The 22,256-nt window shown below is 41.3% G+C and overlaps 1 protein-coding gene across 3 annotated transcripts in view; it reads right to left on the bottom strand.

Moving 5' to 3' along the window:
• Positions 1-22,256, bottom strand: part of tsnare1 (T-SNARE Domain Containing 1) — a 753,673-nt gene that overhangs the window by 274,401 nt on the left and 457,016 nt on the right. For all 3 annotated transcript variants that reach the window (XM_059646375.1, XM_059646377.1, XM_059646376.1), the window contains exon 6: positions 20,529-20,603. In XM_059646375.1, coding sequence (XP_059502358.1) covers positions 20,529-20,603 — 75 coding nt within the window. The remainder of the gene's footprint in view (positions 1-20,528; positions 20,604-22,256) is intronic.

Raw genomic sequence — 22,256 nt, 5'->3', positions numbered from 1 at the left:
GGGGGAAATGGTCTCGTAGTGGTAATGTTACTGGACTCATCCTCCAACAGTCCACACTATCGTTCTGGGGACATAGTTAAAATTTCACCATGGCAGTTGGTGGAACTTAATGCAATATATTAAATCTGGAGATATAAGCCCATCATGAAACTATCATTGAATGTTGTAAAAATCCACCTAGATAACAATGCACTTTAGTGAAGGAAATCTGTCCTCTTTATCTCATCTGGCCTGTGTGTGACTCCAGTCCCAACGCAATGTTGTTGCCTTTTCACTGATCTCAAGGGAAGTTAGGGATGAAACCAAATACTTTCCTTGTGACAACCACATCCTTAGAATCCGTGCAATTCTCCCATGAAAGAATATTTTAAAAAGTTAGAAAAAAGTGCAACCAAGCGAATACTGAATGAGTTTCTGGAAATTATTAAAATACAGTGTTACAGGATTTTGTTTGAGGCAATTTACCATTTAATCAGAGAGACATGTGAGAAAGTTAATATGATCATGAGAAGAATTTCAATTTGCCTGCATTAATTGGGAAACCTGTGCAGGGAATTAGAAGTGAATCACTATTAATTATGGGCTGTTACAAGACTCTCAGCCGTGGGAACTGTAACAAGTCTGGAAAAATCTCATACTTATGAAATGCCAAGAGCTGGTAGAATGGTCTCAATTACAAAATGGTGAATCAACAATTAACACAATATGCTGGAGTTTAAATTAAAATTTATATGATTTTAAAAAAGAGACAGAAAAGGTTGCAGAAAGGTAATTTCAAGATTCTGAGGGAAAAACCAAAAAATGTCTATTACATTTACTGTCACATGAGAACCATACAAAGGCACATTTGGCGACTAGTATTCCACTGAGGTATATGTGCATTGGAGAATGTAGAAAAAGAGCACGGCGAACAGAAAGGGGATAAGATGGCTTGCATTAAAATTGAGGTGTACTTAAAAACAGGGTTGTTAATACAAGGAGGTTAAAAAATGTGTTATCTCTGACTCCAGCATCTGCAGTTCTTGCAACCTCTGAGAAAATACAAGACTACAGTTTTTCTTTGAACTTGACAATGTAATAATTTCTAAAGTAACAGGGCTTATCTGAAACATAGTGAAGTGTCACGACATAGCATGGGAAAAAGAACTCAACAGAGTGCTATTGAGGTTGTTTCTTTCTATTTTTCAAATTGAAGAGATGTCCCTCTTCTGGTAGTTTGTAGCCTGCAAAGCTTTCGGTTTCTCTACAAGTAACTGCAGGCTGACTCGGGTAGATTTCTGGAAACTATTTTATGTGGGACATTGTCAATATTGTTCTCTGTATTTACATATGTATGACTAGTACACACAATTTCATCCTTCCTTCACAGTATCTTATATAACTGAAGTGACTTTTGCATGATACACATCATCATCCCTATCATTTCCATTCTCATCATTATTTCTCCCTCTCAGCCCCAATTCTCTCAAATTTTACATATTTAAACTCATTACATTCTCACCATCTGCCCTTCACCTAAAGTTTGGACTTCACAGTTTGAATGTCTGCCTTGTTCTAACTGCTCATCTTCTTCCACTCATCACCATGAATCGAGGGTGATGATCTACAATGTTACTATCATTCTGAGACATAATTAATATTCAACTTGCTCATCACTCCAAAGGTTTTGGTTGTCATACTTGTTCACTCTTGAGTAATAATACAACAGGTATTTTCCGTTCCTCCTGAAACTGTCCCCTGATTTTGGTTGCTGTGCTTGTTTGAGTATCGTGCCCTATGGTGTCCTATCTCTGATCGATACCTGCTAGCCTGGTACCAAAATGGCTAAAATCTTTGCTAAATGCCATGAACTGTACCAGTTCTTCTGCTTTTTCTTTTGGTCATTCTTGATTGTCCTTACACTCTTCTAGTCTTGAGATGCAATATTTCATTGAGGTGTGGCTGTAGCTTTGGAATTTGTGTTGTGACCATTCTGCCCATAAGTAAATTACCTGTGAATATCTGTTACTCTAGGGTGTTATTCTGCAATCCACAAAACTAAATCCCAATCCTTTTCTTAGTTATTAACATATTCAAGGTTTTCAGTGTTATATTGCTTATGTATTGGCTAGATGAAGAAGAGAACTACTGACCTGACTACTTCCGGACTTTGCTATGAATCTTTTTCACAGTCAAGAATGGTGGACCATTAACTGTACAGATAAAAATGTATTCAGTGATTGATCACAGTCTCTGTTATTGTTGAGAGAGTTCTGCTAATGTGCAGCCATCTTGAATAACAGCCTACAGGACGTGTAGTCTACCTAAAAGTCGACAAGATTTAATCTCAATTTTTGCCATGACAGGTCTGGGTGACCGCAGGAATAATAAGGGTTTCATTGGTGCCTAACTACTGATTATACAAGGTTTGCAGGACATAAAATTAATACCATTATCAAAATCCTAAGGGTCCAATGTTGGTTTAAAGTATGCTTTATGATGCTGCCTTGTAAAACATTTTAAAGTTCCACAAGCAAGACATCAAACAGGGAAGGTGCTTGCAAGGGTGATCTTGAAGCAAATGACCTGAAGTTGCTGAAGATTAAGTGACTCTTTAGTATCTGTTTCAATGACAATGGGTGCAATTCATGATTTGTTTGTTAACCTTAAACAGAGAAGTTCAAAAAAATCATTGTAGCAACCTGAACCGAGTGTACACCTGTTATTGAACTAGAATCAAATTTTTTGAGATTTTAGTTGGATAATTAATTTAGTCAATTAACAGGAACTGCAGGATAAAACTGACTTTTTTTAAAGAAAAGGAACTTCTAATATTCCGCTGAAAAGATTTGTTTTTAGTAGCTTTGGTATTCCTGGGAATGTTGATGCAAATGGTTTTACGATGGCTAACTTTACTCATAAGAGGATGCAACACTACATGTAGATATTCCATTTGTTCACAAAATGAAATGTTAATTCGTAGTGATAGGGGAATAAGACATGGACACTTATTTAGCCAGCATGATTCTAGCTGTACCGGGTGATCCCCATCTTATACCAATGGAAGTTGGTAATGAACACAGTTTCCCAGTAAGCAGTGTGACAGCTCCAAAATTAGAAATAAGAGGTGGGGACTCAGATGTTTGTGGCACAATTTTTACACAGCTTCTAAGATATAACTGCTCCGAGTGACTTTCACGCCAAACTCATTTCAGAGACAAAAGAAGAACAGCATCACCTATGATGACAACATTTAAACGTTTTGAATTTTGAAGATAAGAAAATTTATGTTGTCTTCTCTGCTCATTTGTTCAGTGTTTACCCTATTTTTCTAATCAATCAGTTCAGAGATGTTACTAACACATCTCTGGAGCAGGTGGGACTTGAACCTGGGTCTCTCAGTCCAGGGGTAGGGACAGTACCACTGCACCATAACAGGGTACTTTGTTCTATGTTTATGACATCTTGCTTATTCAATTATGTTTGATTCATAAATAGTGGTTAACCGTACCTTCTTAGATCAAACACAAGTGGATTATATAGTTATAAATTAAGAATTTATATATTTTAAGTGATCACGCTTGATAACTCAAAGACCTTAAATTCATAAAGACATACAAAACCTTCAATTTATCTGTAAATTCATGGTTACCATACAGATTGCTGAATATGAGCTCTACACTTGGTTGTTCCCCAGTGATCTCCGCGGATTCTATAAAAAATTTCATCTCTCACAGACTTCTCAATTTCAAACCTCTGATTAAAGACTAGAAAATCATTTACTGTAATCAAATGCTTCCTTTGTTCATGACATTTCAGTTAGAGCTAGTCTGAACCTCTTTACTGATCCAAGTACATTCTATATAAAGGCTTTTTCAGCTTCTCTTATTTCAGACGCCGGTGAAGAATTTTTATGATCGGCCTAAACGTCTTCACATCTAAAATAATGACAAAGTCATTTTTCTTCAGCTTGATCCATACACTGTACGATCAGAAAGCATGTATGGAGTCTGTACAGAGTTTGCACATTTCCCCCGCATCTGCGTAGGTTTCCTTCCACAGTCTAAAGTTGTGCAGGTTAACTGGATTTGCCATGCTAAATTGCTCATAGTGTTCGGGGATGTGCAGGCTGCATGGATTAGGCACGGCAAATGTGAGGTTGGGTGTGGGGGTTTTGTGGGTCTAGGTAGGACACTCTTCAGAGGGTCAGTGTGGACTCAATGAGTCAAACGGTCTGTTTCCACACTGTGGTGATTTTTATGAAGTAGGCTGATTCTCTTGGATTATGACTCTGGATCTAAGTGAATATCACTCTTAAGTATCCTGAGGATGTATCTGTGGCTACTACTGAGTGACAATTTACTGATACATCTAAAGAAACAAATTTCTCCTTTATCTTCTGAAATTGTATGGAATGCTCAATACTCCAAATCTACTCATGACTGATTACTTCTCATTGATGTGGCAGGCTGAAAAATCAAGCCCTGTTATTTCCACTGTCATCACAAATGTAAAAACGAATTGTCAAAATCTGCGAATTTACCTGTCCAATGGATGCACAGTAGCAGAAAATGCTGACTCAGGTTTCTGTACTTCGCAAGAATCACTATATATGATTAATATATAACCACAGGTAAACAGCTATGAACTGTAGGCATTTAATTCCTATAGTTACATATCGAAGCCACTTCCAACACATCCCTGCACACTCACAAACACACAAAAATAACATGAGATTAGAAGAGATAAGAACAAATTTAGGCCATTTGGTCTATTAAGTCTTCTCCTCCATTTGATCATTGTTGACATAGCTCTCCCTATTCTGCCTTCTCCCTTTAACCTTTGATTCTCTTACAAACCAGGAACCTATCTATTTTTCTGCCTTTAAAACATTCAATGGCCTGGCCTTCAAAGCATGTGAAGCAATGGGCTTCACGATTCACAGTCCTCTATCTCAAATAATTCCCCCTCATCTCTGTTCTAAAATGTCTTCTCCATGTCCACTCTATCCAGACCTGCCATTATTCTGAAAGTTTCAGCGAAATCTCCAATATTCTAAATTCCAACTCTTTACCCAAAGTCTTCGGCCACTCCTCATCTCTTTAATCCTGGATCATTCTTATAAACCTCCTCTGAACTCCTTCCAAGATGAGAACATCCTTCTTTGTCAGACGATCATTCACTGATGACACTGGACGGACACTTCTCTGGGCTGTTTTATTTCATTCTATCAGGAGTATACACAGCTTGAACTCTCCAATTGTCACAAACACTGACCATCTATGGCTCAATGCAAGTAATATTACTCTCTGTGGGTCATTTTACCAAGCTCAAACTTTTTCCAGAAATGGTGGAGATACCTTCATGTGAGTATATTGATGGTTTAGCATCTTGCACCAATGTGATGTGATATTCTTTCTAGAGTTCAGCTTGACTCTGAAAGATTTGTGGGAATTCTTGACAGAATTTGTCTTCCTTCAGGACACAGTTCACTCTTTACAGAAGAACTAAGTGGCCACCTGCATTTCTGCTGGAAAAAAGTTCCTTGATTCTTAAAGACGTAGAGAGCATCACTCAGCTTTCACCCTTGAAATTTCTAGTCCTTTGGACATTGTTAATTCTTAATGGCTGGCCAGCTACTGATTTGAACTATTGCAAATGATCTGCAAGATTGCAACCTCTGTACTAGTATCTAATTTAAACTCGGTTTTTATCAGTGGAATATTCCCATCTCCCGAAGCCCCTGACAAGGGCCAGGCAGAGAAAGTTGGCAAAACATGGGAGATGTCTACAGAGAGCATGTCAACTTCAAAAGCAAAAAAATCCTATTTCCAGCCAAGTGCTGACTTGTGAGACAAGATTCTCACCAACTACCATTACCATCTCATTATCACCAAATCTAAACCTATTAATGTGTAGCTTCTCTTTCTCTCATCCAAACGACAGAAGCTAGACAACTCCCAACATGAAGGTCTAAAATGGGGACCTCATGACGCTAGCTCACCACTAGCTCCTCCAGGCTTTCACCTTGAACATGAGACACCAACATCTTGGGACATATGCTGTAGGCAGCAACCACACGTACCTCCCCCATCCACAGATATTGGCATCTGACACGAACCAGCATCAATGCACACTGATGGTGCTTCTCCACATACACACACAGCACCATCTGGCACTTTAGTGGTGCACTTTGCAGCGTACTGGTACATTTTTATTGGAAACGGCAGCAAGGAAGCTCCATGGAGGGACAGGCACCCAGTTCACAGAAGAGACCAGGCTACATCTCTGAGCTAACAAAGTGTAGAGCTGGATGAATACAGCAGGCCAAGCAGCATCGTAGGAGCATGCTGCTTGGCCTGCTGTGTTCATCCAGCTTCACACTTTGTTATCTCGGATTCTCCAGCATCTGCAGTTCCTCTTATCTCTGATACATCTCTGAGCTGAATTCTTATCCAGTTCAAAGTGAACTGAATCTAAATCTTGTATTGCCTTTTCTGTCTTCGCCCCCTCAGCCAGACCTTAAAGGTTCACAGTACTTCTGTCTTGCCCATTACTAAGTGCAGACCTAAATATTATTGCTGGGGTTGGATATGCTGCTGTGCAATGTCAATCCCATATCTGCAGCATGTGTCACCAACCAATGCAGGAAACACAAAACACATACTTCAGTCACGTGGGCATGTCTCAAAGTCTGAGGTGGCTTGGCCAAGACAGGTTCTCTGCCTTGTGGATATACCTCTGTAACACCAGATATAGTTTGTGTTCTGAAACTCAGAGCTCAAGCTTTTACATCAGGTGTTAATTCCTGCACATGTGCTTGTCCAGGTTACAGGAACTGCCCATGATACTCCACAAACCGAAGGATGCTTCACCGAGCTGCCAAAACTTAATCTACTTAATTTGTACTTTTAAGTTACTTTAATTGCTATAGCTTTGGTTACCTTACTCTTTCCCAGTTAACTGAAAAAGAGAGATTACTGGAGAGTAGAAACTCTTCAACCTTACTCACAAGTACTTGCATCAATCATGGTGCCTGGTACAGTAAGTCAGGGGTACTATTTAAACTCAATCTAGGGGCTTGGACGTAACCAGTCATCCACTTAGGCTGGACATATTCAGGATGTCCATCTCACTACTGTCTGGGGCGTGGCCATGGTCAGTCCTGTGGGTTTGCTGAAAGCAGTCATGGGATGGCAGGGAGCTGCACTGAGGTTTGGTCAGTCATGAGTCGGGCCTGTCCATGCAAATCAATTGGGGGTGTAGGCCATGGCCCGTCCTAGAAGCTAGTAGAATGAAGGTCAAAGGCTTTTATTGTGTAAGGGCAGTTGGGGAACTCAGTGTTGGGGATTGGAAGCAGCAATCTAGGATGCAGAAGGAACAGGGATGGTGATGAATGGAGGTTCAACATGTAAAGGCGGGGAAGGTGTGTGGGGGAATGGCAATAGTATGAAGAGGTTTATCAGCAGTTTCCACCAGTGTAGGCCCTAAAGAATATGACAGCTTAATGCGAGGCAAGACTAGACTGTAGACAGGTCATGATGAGCTACAGATGTAGGTGTGGAGGATCAGTACACATGGGCTGGCCAAGGAGTGCCAAGAGAGAGACACTGAGGTTCAGGATGGGGACCCTCGATTACCAGGCTGAGTCCGAGACTTGCTGTGACAAAGACAGCCTGTTTTGCCTTCAACTAACTCTTGAACGAGCGCAATAAGTGGAAAATGGCTATAACCACACTCAGACTGGACGGAGTTCATATAGTTTCTTTCTCTTTCATCCGGCAGGTTAAATTTTTGAGAAAACTATGGTTGTTCAAAGGGTAAGGGTATTCTTCAGGCACTTACACAGTGCACAGGCTAAGGTTATCTCCATTCATAACAATTTGCAATGAAATGCATGCATTGTCCAACTGTGTGGGGTACAAATGCCAGTCACAATCATTCTTGACCACACTACTGGTCAGTGAAGATAGCCAGTTCTGCATTGCAGAGGAAAATCACTGGCAAATTTAAAAATACAACCTGCACCCACAAAGCACAACGATAACACACAAACTCACAGGATGCACCAGGGCCGTGGAACAGATTCTTTCTCATCTTGAACTGTAAGTATTTTCCCACATCAGTCATGATCATGGAATGGTTTATCTTTTTTTTACAGTTAAGAGGCTGCAAATACAAGGTATCAGTTCTCGTACAGCAAACCTTCCAACATGACTGGTGCAGCATTCATCATAATGAAGTCCTATGTCAAAGTTCTATGGAGGATTATTCTATGGCCCTCCTTGTGGGAATCCTCCATGTGCAGAAGAGTATGCTCACCCATCATCTGTGAGCGATGTGAATGCTGACCACTCACATCACCAAGGACCCGTTCTGTTTATTTTTCGCGCACAGGCTCGTTGTGAGTGTGACTGGTAGATCTGGCCACAGCAGGGGTTCTCATTGCTGTTGTTGTGATGCAACAAAACTTCATAGAAATGGAAGAGGAACAGATATGCCAGCAAGCCAGGACCAGCAGCAACCTACAAACAGAAGCCACATGTCGCTGTTGCAGCTGAAGATCCTCTCCAGATGCGCAGAAGGCCTGGAGTCTATCATCCTGAATGCCATGTCCTTCAGATGTGTGAGGCACAGGTTGTCAGCATAGACTGAAGATGTCCCAAGACATGGTCATAGAACCATGTCAGGTGCTGGAGCAGGTATTGTACCATTGAGGAATGGTGGCCATCCTCCAGTAACAGCCAAACAGGACCTTTGTGGAATATCACACTGCTCAACCACAAAGAACTAGTACCAACACAATTTGCCTCAAATCACACAATTTCATCTCATTTTCCTAACATGGGATCAGAGCTACAGCCCACGCAGTAAGCTCTGGCAATAGACCTGGCCTGCCGTTGGTGCAGGGCACTATTTGTGGTTTTATGAACTGTGTGTGCAAGAGCAAGGAGTTGACAATAACATTGTACAAGACACTTAGGCCTCGGCTGGAGTATTCTGCACGTTATAATAAAGATGCAAATGTATTCGGGAGGATACGGGAGCAATTTATGATAATGATGCCAGGAATCAAAGACTTCAGTGATGAGGATAGATTGAAGTAGTCAGGGCTGTTCTCATTGGAGAGAAGATGACTGAGGTGATGCTTGATAGAGGTTTTCAAAATCATGAGCGGGTTGGGTTGAACAGAAAGGGAAAAGCTGATCCCACATGTAAAATAAACAAAAGCAAGTAAACACTGATTTAAAGAATGAATGCAAAGGAAACAAGGGTGTTATGAAGAAGAGCTCTTTCACACGGAGAATTGTTAAGGAATGGAATCCTTGCCTGAAAATGTACTGCAGCCAAGTCCAAATGAGACATTCAAGGGGGCATTGGATAGTTATCTAGGTAGTACTGGTGTGAAGGAATATGGGGAAAAGGCACTCAGTAATTCAACCAGGATAGGCTGAATGGCTTCCATCTGCCTGTCAGACACTTTCTTTTAGTTGGTCCCTTTTGTTACAATTTTTGATCTGCAAAACTATTCAAGTGTCCTGTCTCCCCAGATTGAGAAGACTCTCCTTCCTCTGCTGAGCACTCCTGTCATCAGTGTTATTACCTAGATTTTTAATATGAATATTTCAAAATGGTTGATTTACTGTTTTCCCTATCTCTGCCCCCCACGCACCCCCAGCCCCCAACCCCAGTTTCACAAGCCTTTGAGTATGTGGGACTGCATTCAAATGTATGAACTCTGACAATGGGTCCAGAGTGAATCAGCTCACCTTGCAATGCTCCATAACTCCGACTGCATAGGTATGTGAGACAAAACTCAATGGATTACCCAGCCCCTGAAATCTCATTTTTAAAACCATGCTCACTCAATTACAGCATTCTGTTTAAGGGTGACAGTGCAATGAATGCTTACAGGCTGCATTCAAAATCTGCTATAATCTCTTTGGTAATAAAATGTGAGGCTGGATGAACACAGCAGGCCCAGCAGCATCTCAGGAGCACGGGGCCTGCTGTGTTCATCCAGCCTCACATTTTATTATCTTGGATTCTCCAGCATCTGCAGTTCCCATTATCACTGATATAATCTCTTTGGCCCCTGTTATGAGACAGTACCAACAGCTGGCTCAACTGCACACAGGGACGTGCTAACAGGGCACTTTATGCTGGCATGCAAAACTGATGCTGTCTGTCCATAAATCCCAACACTGAACTCTGAGGGCACTTCGAATGTTTGAACAACTGTAAAAGGAAACCAAATGATCCGGAAAACATTGCTGGCTTTAACTGTGCTTCTCACCTACGTAAATCTGCTTTTTGTTTGCATCTTCTTCTTTTGAAAGTACCTGCTGATCTGTCCCTCATGTATTGGTACTGCACTAATTGTGATATTTATCTTCTCCAGTATACCTTGTTTGTGTTAGCAAGAGGCTTGGGGTCTCTTCTGCACATTGGAGAGATAGCTATCTTCATATCCTCTTCTGATTGTGTTGCCAGTAATGGATTCTCCTTGTAATAGAGTTATAAATGGAGTTATGAAGTTTAATGGCAAGGAAATTACACAGTATTAATGAAGTTTTAGTTCAACGACAACTGGAGAACAGTTCTGGTGGCCGCACACGAAAGAGAATATGCAGAACCTCAAACAGGATGTGGAGATAATCTCGCAGAATGGTTACAAGGATGAGGGAATTTAGTTACAAGGTTTCATTGGAGAAGCTGCATTAAAGCAAATAAGGTTTGGGGAGATGTGAGAGAGGTGTACAAGATTATAACAGATTTTGATATAGACAATGTGAAGCATTTTGCCTTAGCTCACGATTGAAGACGACTCAAAACAGGTTTAAGGTTTTGAGCAAGAGATATAATGGGAATCTGAAACAAGAACAGAGAATTCTGGAGAAACTCAGCAGGTTTGGCAGCATCTGTGGAGAGAGAAATTTCAAGTCCAAGATTACACTTTTTCAGAAATGAAGGAATTTCAAAAATGGTGACTTTTGTATGTTTGACAGAGGTAGAGGAGGGGTCAGATGGTGCAGAGGACCAGTGCAAAAGACAACGGAGTTGTTAATTGGGGTGAAAGAGAAAAGGGGGTGTAAAATAGATGAAAATTAATGTGCAAAAGGGGTTCTCTCTACTAAATGCAAAGAAAGCAAGCCAAGGCTGTGGGAGGAATGGGGAGAAAATATAATCAACATCATGTTTGATTTATTGTTGTCACATGTACCAAGATACAATGTAAAGTGTTGCTTTGCATGCTGTACAGGCAGATCATACCATAAAGTGTGATCAGAGATAATGGGAACTGCAGATGCTGGAGAATCCAAGATAACAAAGCATGAAGCTGGATGAACACAGCAGGCCCAGCAGCATCTCAGGAGCACAAAAGCTCACGTTTCGGGCCTAGACCCTTCATCAGAGAGAGGGATGGGGAGAGGGTTCTGAAATAAATAGGGAGAGAGTAGGAGGCGGACTGAAGATGGATAGAGGAGAAGATAGGTGGGGAGGAGTGTATAGGTGGGGAGGTGCTGTCCTCTCCACCTATTTTGTCCTCTATCCATCTTCGGTCCGCCTCCCCCTCTCTCCCTATTTATTTCAGAACCCTCTCCCCATCCCCCTCTCTGATGAAGGGTCTAGACCTGAAACGTCAGCTTTTGTGCTCCTGAGATGCTGCTTGGCCTGCTGTGTTCATCCAGCCCCATATTTTGTTACCATAGAGTATGTCAGGGCAGCAGAATGAAGTGCAGAATACAGTGTTACAGCTGCAGTCAAGGTGCAGTGAGAAAGTTCAGAATTAACATTTGAGAGGTCTGTTCAAAAGTCTGATAACAATGGGAAAGAAGCTGTTCTTGAATCTATTCATTCACACATTCAAACTTTTATATCTTCTGCCCAACAGAAGAGGATAAAAGAGAGTATAACTGGTGTGGGAGGGGTCTTTGATTATGCTGGTTGCTTTCCCCAGGCAGCAGGAAGTGTAGATGGAGTCAATGGATGGAAGGTTGGTTTGTGTGATGGATGAGGCTGTGTTCATGACTCTCTGTATTTTCTTGTGGTCTTCGGAAGGGCAGTTGCCATACCATGCTGTGATGCATCCAAATAGGAGGCATTTCATGGTGTATCTATAAAAAGACTAGTCACATGGGTCAGTTTCTGAAGTTATATAATTTGATATTGAGACTTAGAGGCTGTAAAGTACATGTAGAAAATGAGGTGCTTCCCCTTCCATTGTACTTCACTGGGAAAATTCTGCAGTCCAAGGACAGAAATTTTAACAAGATGGTTTATTGAAGTGCCAAGCAACTGGAATGTAAGGCGCATTCTGATGGATAGAGTTGAGGTACTCTGCAAAGCAGTGATCTAGTCAGTGTTGGGTGTTGCCGATGTAAAGGAGATCTCATTGTGAGCTGCGAATGCAGGATGCTGGACAAGTGAAATGCTGCTTCACCTTGGAGGTGTGTTTGGGGCCTTTGACAATGACGAGGGAGGGAGTGAATAAGCAAGTGTTGTACCATTTAGAATCATAGAATCTCTGCAGTAACAGGCCATTCAGCCCAACAAGTCCACACTACCCTTCCGAAGAGCATCCCACCCTGACTCACTCCCCTATCCCTGCATTTCCCCATGTCTAACCCACCTAACCTAAACATCCCTGGACACTACAGCAATTTAGCATGGCCAATCCACCTACCCTGCACATCTTTGACTGTGGGGACAAACCGGAGCACCCAGAGGCAACCCATGCAGACACGGAGAGAATATGCAAACTCCACACAGGCAGTCACCTGAGGCTGGAATTGAACTCAGGTTCCTGGCGCTGTGAGACCACTGTGCTGCCTCTAATGTGTGATGGAGGAGTGAACCAGGGTGTCTGGAAACAAACAGTCTCTGCAGAATGCCGACAGCAGAGGGAAGGGAAAGAGTGCTTGGTGGTGGCATCTTTCTGGAGGTGGTAGAAATAGTGGAGGAAGGTCCTTTGAATGCAGAGACTAAGTGGGGTGGAAGGTGAAGATATGGGATCTCTCTCATTGTTCTGGGATGGAAGGGAAGGGGTGAATGAATTGTACAAGTAACTTTGCAGCAAATTTCCAACCCACTTACTTCTCCTTGTGTCCTGGACAAGGCCTGGCATGCAGTACGTTCAGCTATTTCCATAGGCCACAGTCTGGCAGCCAGGTCAACTGCTGACCAAGTTTATTCTTACAGAGAGCCAGTCAGATAGCAGTATAAATGGTCGCTCTCTGTACTGCACTTACTTCATAATATACTTCAGGATGTAATAATGGTAGCTGATGTAGTGAACTCAACTGCACTAATAAACCTGGGCTTCAACAGTCTTTGATACATTGTTACACAGGAAACTACCTTTGAAGATTCAACTATTAGGCTTCCAATAGGAAGGAAGTGTGCTAAGTGTAATCAAAGCAATTGAGTAAGAAAGTGGAAAGTACGGTTGGTAAGGAGCTCTGTTATTATGGGAAGCTGAGGTCACTAGGATTTTGCAGGGATTGTTTCCATGTTTTTCTTCAATGTTTATTGGAGCATGAAACAATGTTCCTCAAGTTTTTTTATTGCTATAAATTCAAATACTATAAGGTCATGCTATTGCAAAGAGAAGAAGGGGAACAAAGCAACTGTTTTGAGCGTGATCTGAACAGATTGTCAGTTTGGGCTGAAAAATTGGAAGATGTGTTTTGAAGTAGAAAGATAAAAAGTTATTATGTTGCAGAATGGAAATGTACAAATAGAACACAAATTCAATTGGAACAGTCTTATAAGGAAAGGATTTACAGAATTTTGTGAGAAAAATTCTTAAACCATCAATGATGAATAAGGTAGCCGGACGTGAGAGTGCATGGATTGAGGGATGGAGCGCAACTTCCCAGGATATGAGAATTAGTTTATATATAGCACTGATCTACCTTCATCCATGGCACCATGTGATAGAGATGTTGGAGGCAATATGAAGAAGGGCAATTAAGTTAACAGCTGAAATGGCCACCTTGGCAGTAAGAGAAGGTATTTCACATTTTTTTGTCTCTTGTGGGACATGGACTCCAATGGTTGGGCCAGTATTTATTGCCTATTTCTAACTGTCCTTGAGAAGGTGGTGATGAGCTGCTTTCTTGAGCCATTACACCCAGGTGCTGTATGTAGACTCACAATAACATGAGGGATGGAATTCCAGGATTTTGACCCATATTAACAGGAAGGGGGCCATTGTATCTCATGGCAATATACAAAATGTACACAATGTCTAGTTCAAGAGATCCAAACATAGGAAACAAAGGTATAAAGAGAGTTAAGATATCAAGTCTTTAAATTGAGGATGATGGCCATATAAATTAGCTGAGTGAAGATGACAGAGCAATACAGGATGTCAAAAATTTAAAGAAAGTGACAGTTTTTTTTTCTGGCAGACATGGCTATTGTAGACTATGAGATAAATTTGAATAGGATTTCTATGACTTGTTGCACCAGTGGGCTTTATTAGCCCCGAATAACTAGGGACATAGGGGGAAGCAAAACATAGAATCAAGTACAAGAATGTTGCAAAAGAAATCACACCTCACAATCTTTTCTCAGAGCCTCAGAATCTCTTCAGAGCCTCCCTTAAGAGTTAGTGTTAATCGTTAGAGTTGAGGAGGTTGTTGTGATGAATTTGAACCATCTAACAGATAAAATGAACACAAAATTGGGTCATCAAATTGCTGAACTCTTTTTGTCACAAGTTCTTAAATATTTCATAGAATCCCTACAGTGTGAAAACAAACTATTTGACCCATTGAGCTCAAACCAACCCTTTGAAGAATATCCCATCCAGACCCACATGCCCCCACCCTATCCCTGCATTTCCAATGGCTAATCCGCCTAGTCTGCGCATCCCCAGAAACAATGAGTAATTTAGCATGGCCGAAGCACCTATCCTTCTTGGACTGAGAGAAGAAACTGCAGCACCCAGAGGAAACCCACGTAGACATGGCGAGAATGTCTGTGTGGAGGTTGCACGGCCACCGGAGTGTTGAATCGAACCTGGGCCCTGGATCTGCGTGGCAGCAGTACTAACTACCGAGTTACCATGTTGCCCTCTCAAAATCACCAAAGGATTAATCATTATCATTAGCTGTTAGTTACATTAGAAGATTTTGTCTCATTGTTACTTTGGGCAAAATCAATTGGTTTTCCAGAGAATGCACTATTTTGACATGGTAACTATACCGCCTACTCATGATACTTTTATCATAACACACCGAAACGAAACCTCTCTTCCATTTTCTTTGACTAAAATAAAGTCGGTGCTGAAATGAGCTTCTATTCCTGCTTTTTCTTTTTTGCAGCAAATACGTGTGATTTTATTGATGATTTATTTTGACAGCATGAGTGCACATGAAAAGTTATAGATACCAAAGACAATGCTCAGATGTTTCTTACCCCTTAAGGGCCAAAAAATAACCCGGAGGGCTTTTAATTGTGGTTGTAATACATTAGACTGCATATCTTTCAGCTATAGGCAGAAATAACACAAATCCTTGTGTCTGAGTGAGGTATAATCAAAAGTGGCCAAGTAATGGGTTAATTATTGGACTGTAACATTCCCATATAAATTCTTGAATGTTCAAGCCTGGGCTCATGTTTCCACTTACGTACCTGAATGAATGAATTATTTATTTATTGTCACTTGCATTTTACAGTGTAAAATATGGCAAAATACAACAGAAAGCTTCAATAGCCCCCACAATCCAAAACCATTTTTAATAGTTTAAGAATAAAAAAGGAGGAAAGATACAGGTAGTGAGTCCTGAGCCAGCGCACCTATGACACCTGTGCTGCCACCCCTCCTCCACTGCCTTGCCAGGCCTACCGATGTCGGAGCCATCACTCTATAGGCACCATCTCTTCGTTGGTGGGCCCACCTCGCCAATGCTGGATCCAATGGTGAATCAACACTTCCCCCATAACCAGTCCCTGTCTCGTCTACCACCTCAATGATACCAGGTGTCCTGCCAGGGGGAATACCATGCTGCTGCCATTGCAGCCACCGCCTCGCCAATGCCAGGAGTCTCTGAGCCTACTACAACCAGGAGGTCCTGGCTCCGCTGCCAGGCTGGGCCATCATCACAGTCTTGCCATGAGTCGCCCCCCAGGTGCCCTCCTCTGGGAGGTCGCCTTGCTGGCACCGCCATCTTGAAAGATCCCCTACTTCCGCCATCTTCGATCACCGAAGGAGCTCTGCCACCAGCCCAAACACCAGGAGGACGTCCCTGCTGCCGCCATTGCCTCCAGTCACCGTGAGGAGTCGCCCCTGCTGTCACCTTCAACTGCCAGGAGGAGCCCCATTTCATGTATGGTCCCCTCTAACTGCCACAGGGATCTTGCTCACTAACCCACCGAAAATGGCTCCAAAGGGATGAGAACGGAATGAAAAATAATGAAAGAAAAAGAGCAAAAGTAAAAAGAAAGAAAAAAAATAATAAAGCATGTAGGAGCAGGTAAGCCTCAGGCAATTGTCCGCATGCAGTCCTGCTCCTCTGCTGCCATTTTGAATCTCTCCAGCTTCCTTCAAATATATCCCTTAAGTACTTCATGTTTTAGTACAAACTTCATTGATAACTGCAATGAATGAAAGCACTCAAAATAACTGGTCTCCAAATTGCTGCAAATCTGCAGTTAATGATTGTCAGCTCTGGCAACATGTATACACTTGATATCCCTACAACATATATTTCCAAGTATCTAACTCACTTTTAAAACTGCTTGTAATATCCTGCATGTTTATTCGGCTTATTTTTTCTTTCAAAGGTCATTCCAAAGTGCAAGACAATCAATAAATCGCTTTGAAGTCACTGTTAAATAGGCTAGAACAGCATCCAAATGCAAGCATCAGGGACTCAGGGATAGTAAATTCAATAAATGATCACTTTGCCTTTGTTTATGACCTGAGGGTAATTCAGGGAGAGAAGCTCATCAGATACTGACAGAAGTACATGCTCAATATCACAGGCATGACTGGATCATTTCCATCCACATGGCAAAGCAAGGGAAGACTCTGTCGTCTTCAGGAAAAGTTGTGACAGATATCTTTAATAATGGAGTGCTTCCTCTGAACAGTATTGCGCCGTCAGCCTCGTTTTGTGTCTTGGGGGCAAATGGATAACCCGATGATTTGGATGATCCAACAGACACTGTAGCCCTGAACTCTCAGTCTAGGGTTCCAATCTGCTGAGTGCTGTATTGTGAGACATCACTCAGATGACAATTCTTGCACAAAAAAAATTCTTCTATGGATTTACAGAGTTAATCAACAATAGGCTCACTTTTAGCTCAATAGTTTAGAGGATGTTGGTCACAGTATGGCACCAAATAGGATTTTTAAAAATATATACAAGCAGAAAAACAGAGAACATGAGGAAAACATTTGAAATTAACTAATGTTGTCAGAGCTTGAGATATTAAGCACCATTGACATTTCCTGGTGATTTTGGACATGTATAAATACATGAACTCCTATGATAACAATAATTCTTCTTTACTCACCAACACAAAAATGGTACCGACTACTCATTCATCTCTTGGTCAATATGTAGGTGCAACATAACTGGCGCAACGTAACTTTGAGATGTCTGAAAGATCTGATTGAAATTTGTGATAACATTTCAAATCTTTCTTTTCACAAACCTAACTGTAAATGTACCAAATTTCCTCACAGCCTTTAATAACTGAGAAATTAGTCACTTTTACAATATGGCCATATTAATAATTTGCTTACATGGCATCAATGAATGTTTCATAACCACAGGCAAAAGGCAAAAATAAAGTAACAACTGTGATAAAAATTTCAATGAGGAGACTACTGTCATTCTGAAACTTTATAACAGCCACGTTATACTACTCCCTGAATATAAACATTGCCTTAATTCTTGACACCCTTATTCAGCCCTTTCCTTTGTAACTACAAGCTTGCTATCATTGAACTACCACTTGATTCACATCCACTTCATCCAGCATTTTGTTCTGATGTACATGCTATCATGCAGCGTAAGCCAATGCAAGAAGCAAGATAGTACAGAATTGGAAAATACGAAAAAAAATCATGTAAAGTCAGACTGAATTGAGATGACTCTCACTTTTGATGGCAATTTGAAATAGGATCTTTGTTTCTCTCTACAGATATTGTCTGACCTGTATACTTCCAACATTTTCTGTTTCTGTTTTATACTTTGCAGGCCTTTGTCCTGCAACCAAACTTTGAGGGAATAAATCAAATTACAACGATGCAAGATCCCACAGCTGAACTGAATAGAAAATAGAGAGTAGTCATTTTGCCCTGACCAAAGTTATCCCTCAACTAACATCACTATCTTTACTGCATACTGCTGTGTTTAAACTGTGCACTTCCCTCAACACAACAGTTGCAAGATTTAATAAATAATTCACCGATTGTAGTGTGCTTTTGGACATCGTCAGCAATTGACAGGTGCTATGTTAATTAAATTTTCTCTGTTGTAGTGTGGGCACAAGAACTTATTTACAGAAAGAGGTGGAAACGTGTTATGATGGGAAGGGGCACAAAATGATTGCGGATATGCGGAGCACAACATGATAGATCAGAAAAGAGATATGCTGCGTTACCCAAATGGGCTTTTCTCAGTTTTGTTTTCATATGCTTGTGTACAGTATCAGTGACCCAAATAACAGCCCATCAAGATGAAAAATAGTGCTGCACCATTTTCCAGTCTTAGAGTAATTCTTCTGCACAGTGCATATTAAGTTGCAAATCAGCCTTAAATGTAAAGTGATGCCTGAGGCTCAAGCTGTTAGATCCCAACCATTTCAGTCACAATTTCAGAAAAAAATTTTAGAATACAACTCATGTATTAAAAGGGGACGTGGGAATCAATAATCATTGAAGTGCCTCAAATCAAAATTTGAATTCATGAAGTCTGCGCAATTTTGACAAACTTCAATTGGAGCTGTGGAAGAAAAAAATTAATTGTTCAGGGTAATATTTATCATTCTTGAATGGATAAATACAAGTTACTGCCACAGAAAGATGATGAGATGATCAAGATGGGGCGCCCATGCAATTCTCCCAACAAATGAATGACAAACGACACCATTAGATGTGGTTAAGAAATAAATTAAGAACAACGTAAGATGGTATGTGTGAAGAAATCATTGGAAAGTACAATATATTTGGTTAAAATACATCACCCAACACTACAGATACTATATGGAAAGTGCAAGCAGTATGAAATGGGAAAATGACTGTGACTTATGCCAACAGATTGATTTTACTCTGATGCTAAGTTTCGCCAAGAAATCCAAAGGGGAAAATGATTCAATCAATTCTCGAGCCTTCTGTTGCTTCATGTGCCAAAATGAAGAATTTAACATTCTCTGCATTCAATTATTATTGAGCCGATCCTGACAAATGTTATGCTCCATTTTTATTGTACCATATTTGAAGGTATTCCTGATTCCATGGGCTGGATTTTATAATCATTTTCCACTTTCAGCAACAGCCCCCACACCCCACACCACCCACCCCCACCACCATCAACACCATCCCACAATGGGTGAGGATCTCAAGACTAGAGAATATCCTTGACTCAAGAGTAAATTTACAGGGGTCTGCAGAGTTACCCCACTATCCCTGGATCCATTGAGGTTCTGAAGTTGCCACTACTTAGTCACCTAAGCGTCGCATCCCTAGTATTTTACCCTCTTGCTTGGGAGAGTGGTGGAATGGGGTGAGGGGATCTTGGAGGGGGTTGATTATGGGTGGCGTTAAATGTCTCTCTCACAATTCCCAATCCCTGCTTCAGACCACCGAATCCCCCTTGTACCAAGCCTCCCACATGTTCTACTCCACCTCACAGATTGCCCCCACCGCACTGATCATGTCCGCTCCCTGTCCATCCTACTGTCAACCTTCTACCCCAGTCAGCAATCAATACCAATTAATAACCCCATAGAGGAACACATCTTAAGATCCAGCATCACCATGGATCTACTCATGTTCTCTCGTGTAAAGAGACTACAAGGAGCGAGAAAAAAAAGTGAAATGTGGAAATCTAAAATAAAGACAGATGCATAAAGGCAGTTTCATACTCTAAGTACATTAATGAAATGCATATATGAACATCTAATCACCTTGTCCAACTGCCTGTGGTTATCATTAATCGTTTAGTTGCTTTTCAAATCATCCTTATTTCTTATAAGGAATCTATTTTTAGCAGTGATGAAAGGAATGTTTACACATGATAGATAGGAGTATAAACATTCATCTTTCTTGTCTGGAAAAAGCAGGAGACGATAACGGGAGTTATTCACTCTAATAGCAGCCTCCAATTTGCTGTATATTTTTATTTGCTATCAGTATCAATGGCTGATTAACGCAGTCACTATAAACCACTGCAGAGAGAAGCATTATTTGGTGCAATCCAGCATTGAGAAGCTCGGAAACAGGGTGAAACACCAAAACCTGAAATCTGTGGGGAACTGTGCAGAAAACAACAGGTTTTAAATATTAAGAAAAACAAAAGATTTACCTTCTGCAACCCTCCATAGCGCTGGATAGAGTCCGAAAGCTGGTTCTTAAGCCTATCCAACTGCAACCATTCTCGCTGAAATAAAAAAAGAAACATCAATTAAATAGTCCCTTGGTCTCCCTGAGATTTGAATTAAACATATTAATTTCTAACCAGCATCTTTCGTTCAGTCTCCAACAGCATGCTGGCAATGTGAAGAAATCATTTAAGGACAGGAGATCTAAAATAAATACCAATAAAACAGGTTTTCATTTTAAGATGATCGGTCAAGCATTTGAATGTGACAAGTTGGGTTAATATTTAAAAGGCAGCTTTTTGTTTCTCAAACCTCGCATCCCTGACATTAATTATGAATTACTATTGGTGCTGTTGATTTGCAGCATCTGTGTTCACCAGCTTATAATCTTGGGCCTGTTAAAACAAATAGGGGGAGAACAACAGGGCGACACAGTGGCTTAGTGTTTAGCACTGCTGCCTCACAGCACCAGGGACTGGGGCTCAATTCCACCCATGGCTGACTGTTTGTGTGGAATTTGCACATTCTCCCCGTGACTGTATGATTTTTCCTCCGGGTGCTCTGGCTTCCTCCCGCAGTCCAGGTTAGGTGGATTGGCCATGCTAAACTGCCCATTGTGTTTAGGGATGTGCAGGTAAGGTGGATTAGCCATGGAAAATTTGGGTTACAGGGATTAAGATAGGGGAGTACTCTTCAGAGAGTCCATGTGGACCGTATGGGCCCAATGGCCCGCTTCCACACTGTGGGCCTTCTGTGAACAAATCAAGGGTATGCAACGGTGATAATGGGAACTGCAGATGCTGGAGAATCCAAGATAACAAAGTGTGGAGCTGGATGAACACAGCAGGCCAAGCAGCATCTCAGGAGCACAAAAGCTGACGTTTCGGGCCTAGACCCTTCATCAGAAAAAGTGTTCATCCAGCTCCACACTTTGTTATCAAGGGTATGCAATGACCTGGGATGGCAAGTTCAGTGACAGAGATCATGAAGTGAAAATTATAGGTGCCCTATTCGTATCATAATATTTGCATGAAAAAGTGCTGGAATGTCAGTCTGGTAACTGTGTGGTTAGATTGGAGATGAAACAGAGGAACAGTAAAGACAGAGCATAGCTTACAACAAGAAGGTGACAAGAATTGCTATAGCTCATGTTAAGGAATGGTTCTTGGTGTTAGCTGAGCAGCAATTTCTGTAACTGCCTTAAATTAACTTGCAACAGTAAATTACATTGTAGAAAAAGTCTTGTGAAAAGTTGTATGAAATAATGTTTAATGTTTGTGCGCCATTTTTTCCACAGAAACCTCGCAGGCAGAACAGAAAAAGATGTCACTGAAGTATAGGGCTGAGACAGCAGTGACAAGACTAGCAGCTGGAAAAAACAAGGGCTCCTGATTCAGGCATAGAAAATTCATCACGTCAATCATTCCATGAGCGGGAGAGAAGCACAGGAGAAGCAATAAGACAGTGTGCTCGGGCCAGACAAGACAGGCATCTTGCAGCACCTAATACAGAATTCAAACACCTATCTATAACAGAAAGCCAAATGTTGTGTCTCTTTCTCTCCCTCCCTCCACTTGTTTGCTGAATGCAAAGCAGCTGTGCTTCAATGGTTAGACACCTCATGATCCAATTGTTCGCTCAAGGCAAAATTCAAAGGCAAATGAGTCATCAAAGCCTGTTGTCATGGGAGACAAGACTTTCTTGGTGCCCAT

The sequence above is a fragment of the Stegostoma tigrinum genome, chromosome 5, assembly GCF_030684315.1.
Source record: "Stegostoma tigrinum isolate sSteTig4 chromosome 5, sSteTig4.hap1, whole genome shotgun sequence".
Taxonomy (NCBI): Eukaryota; Metazoa; Chordata; class Chondrichthyes; order Orectolobiformes; family Stegostomatidae; genus Stegostoma; species Stegostoma tigrinum.
The sequence above is the reverse complement of the archived record's forward strand: the minus strand, read 5'-3'. Positions and strand labels throughout refer to the sequence as shown.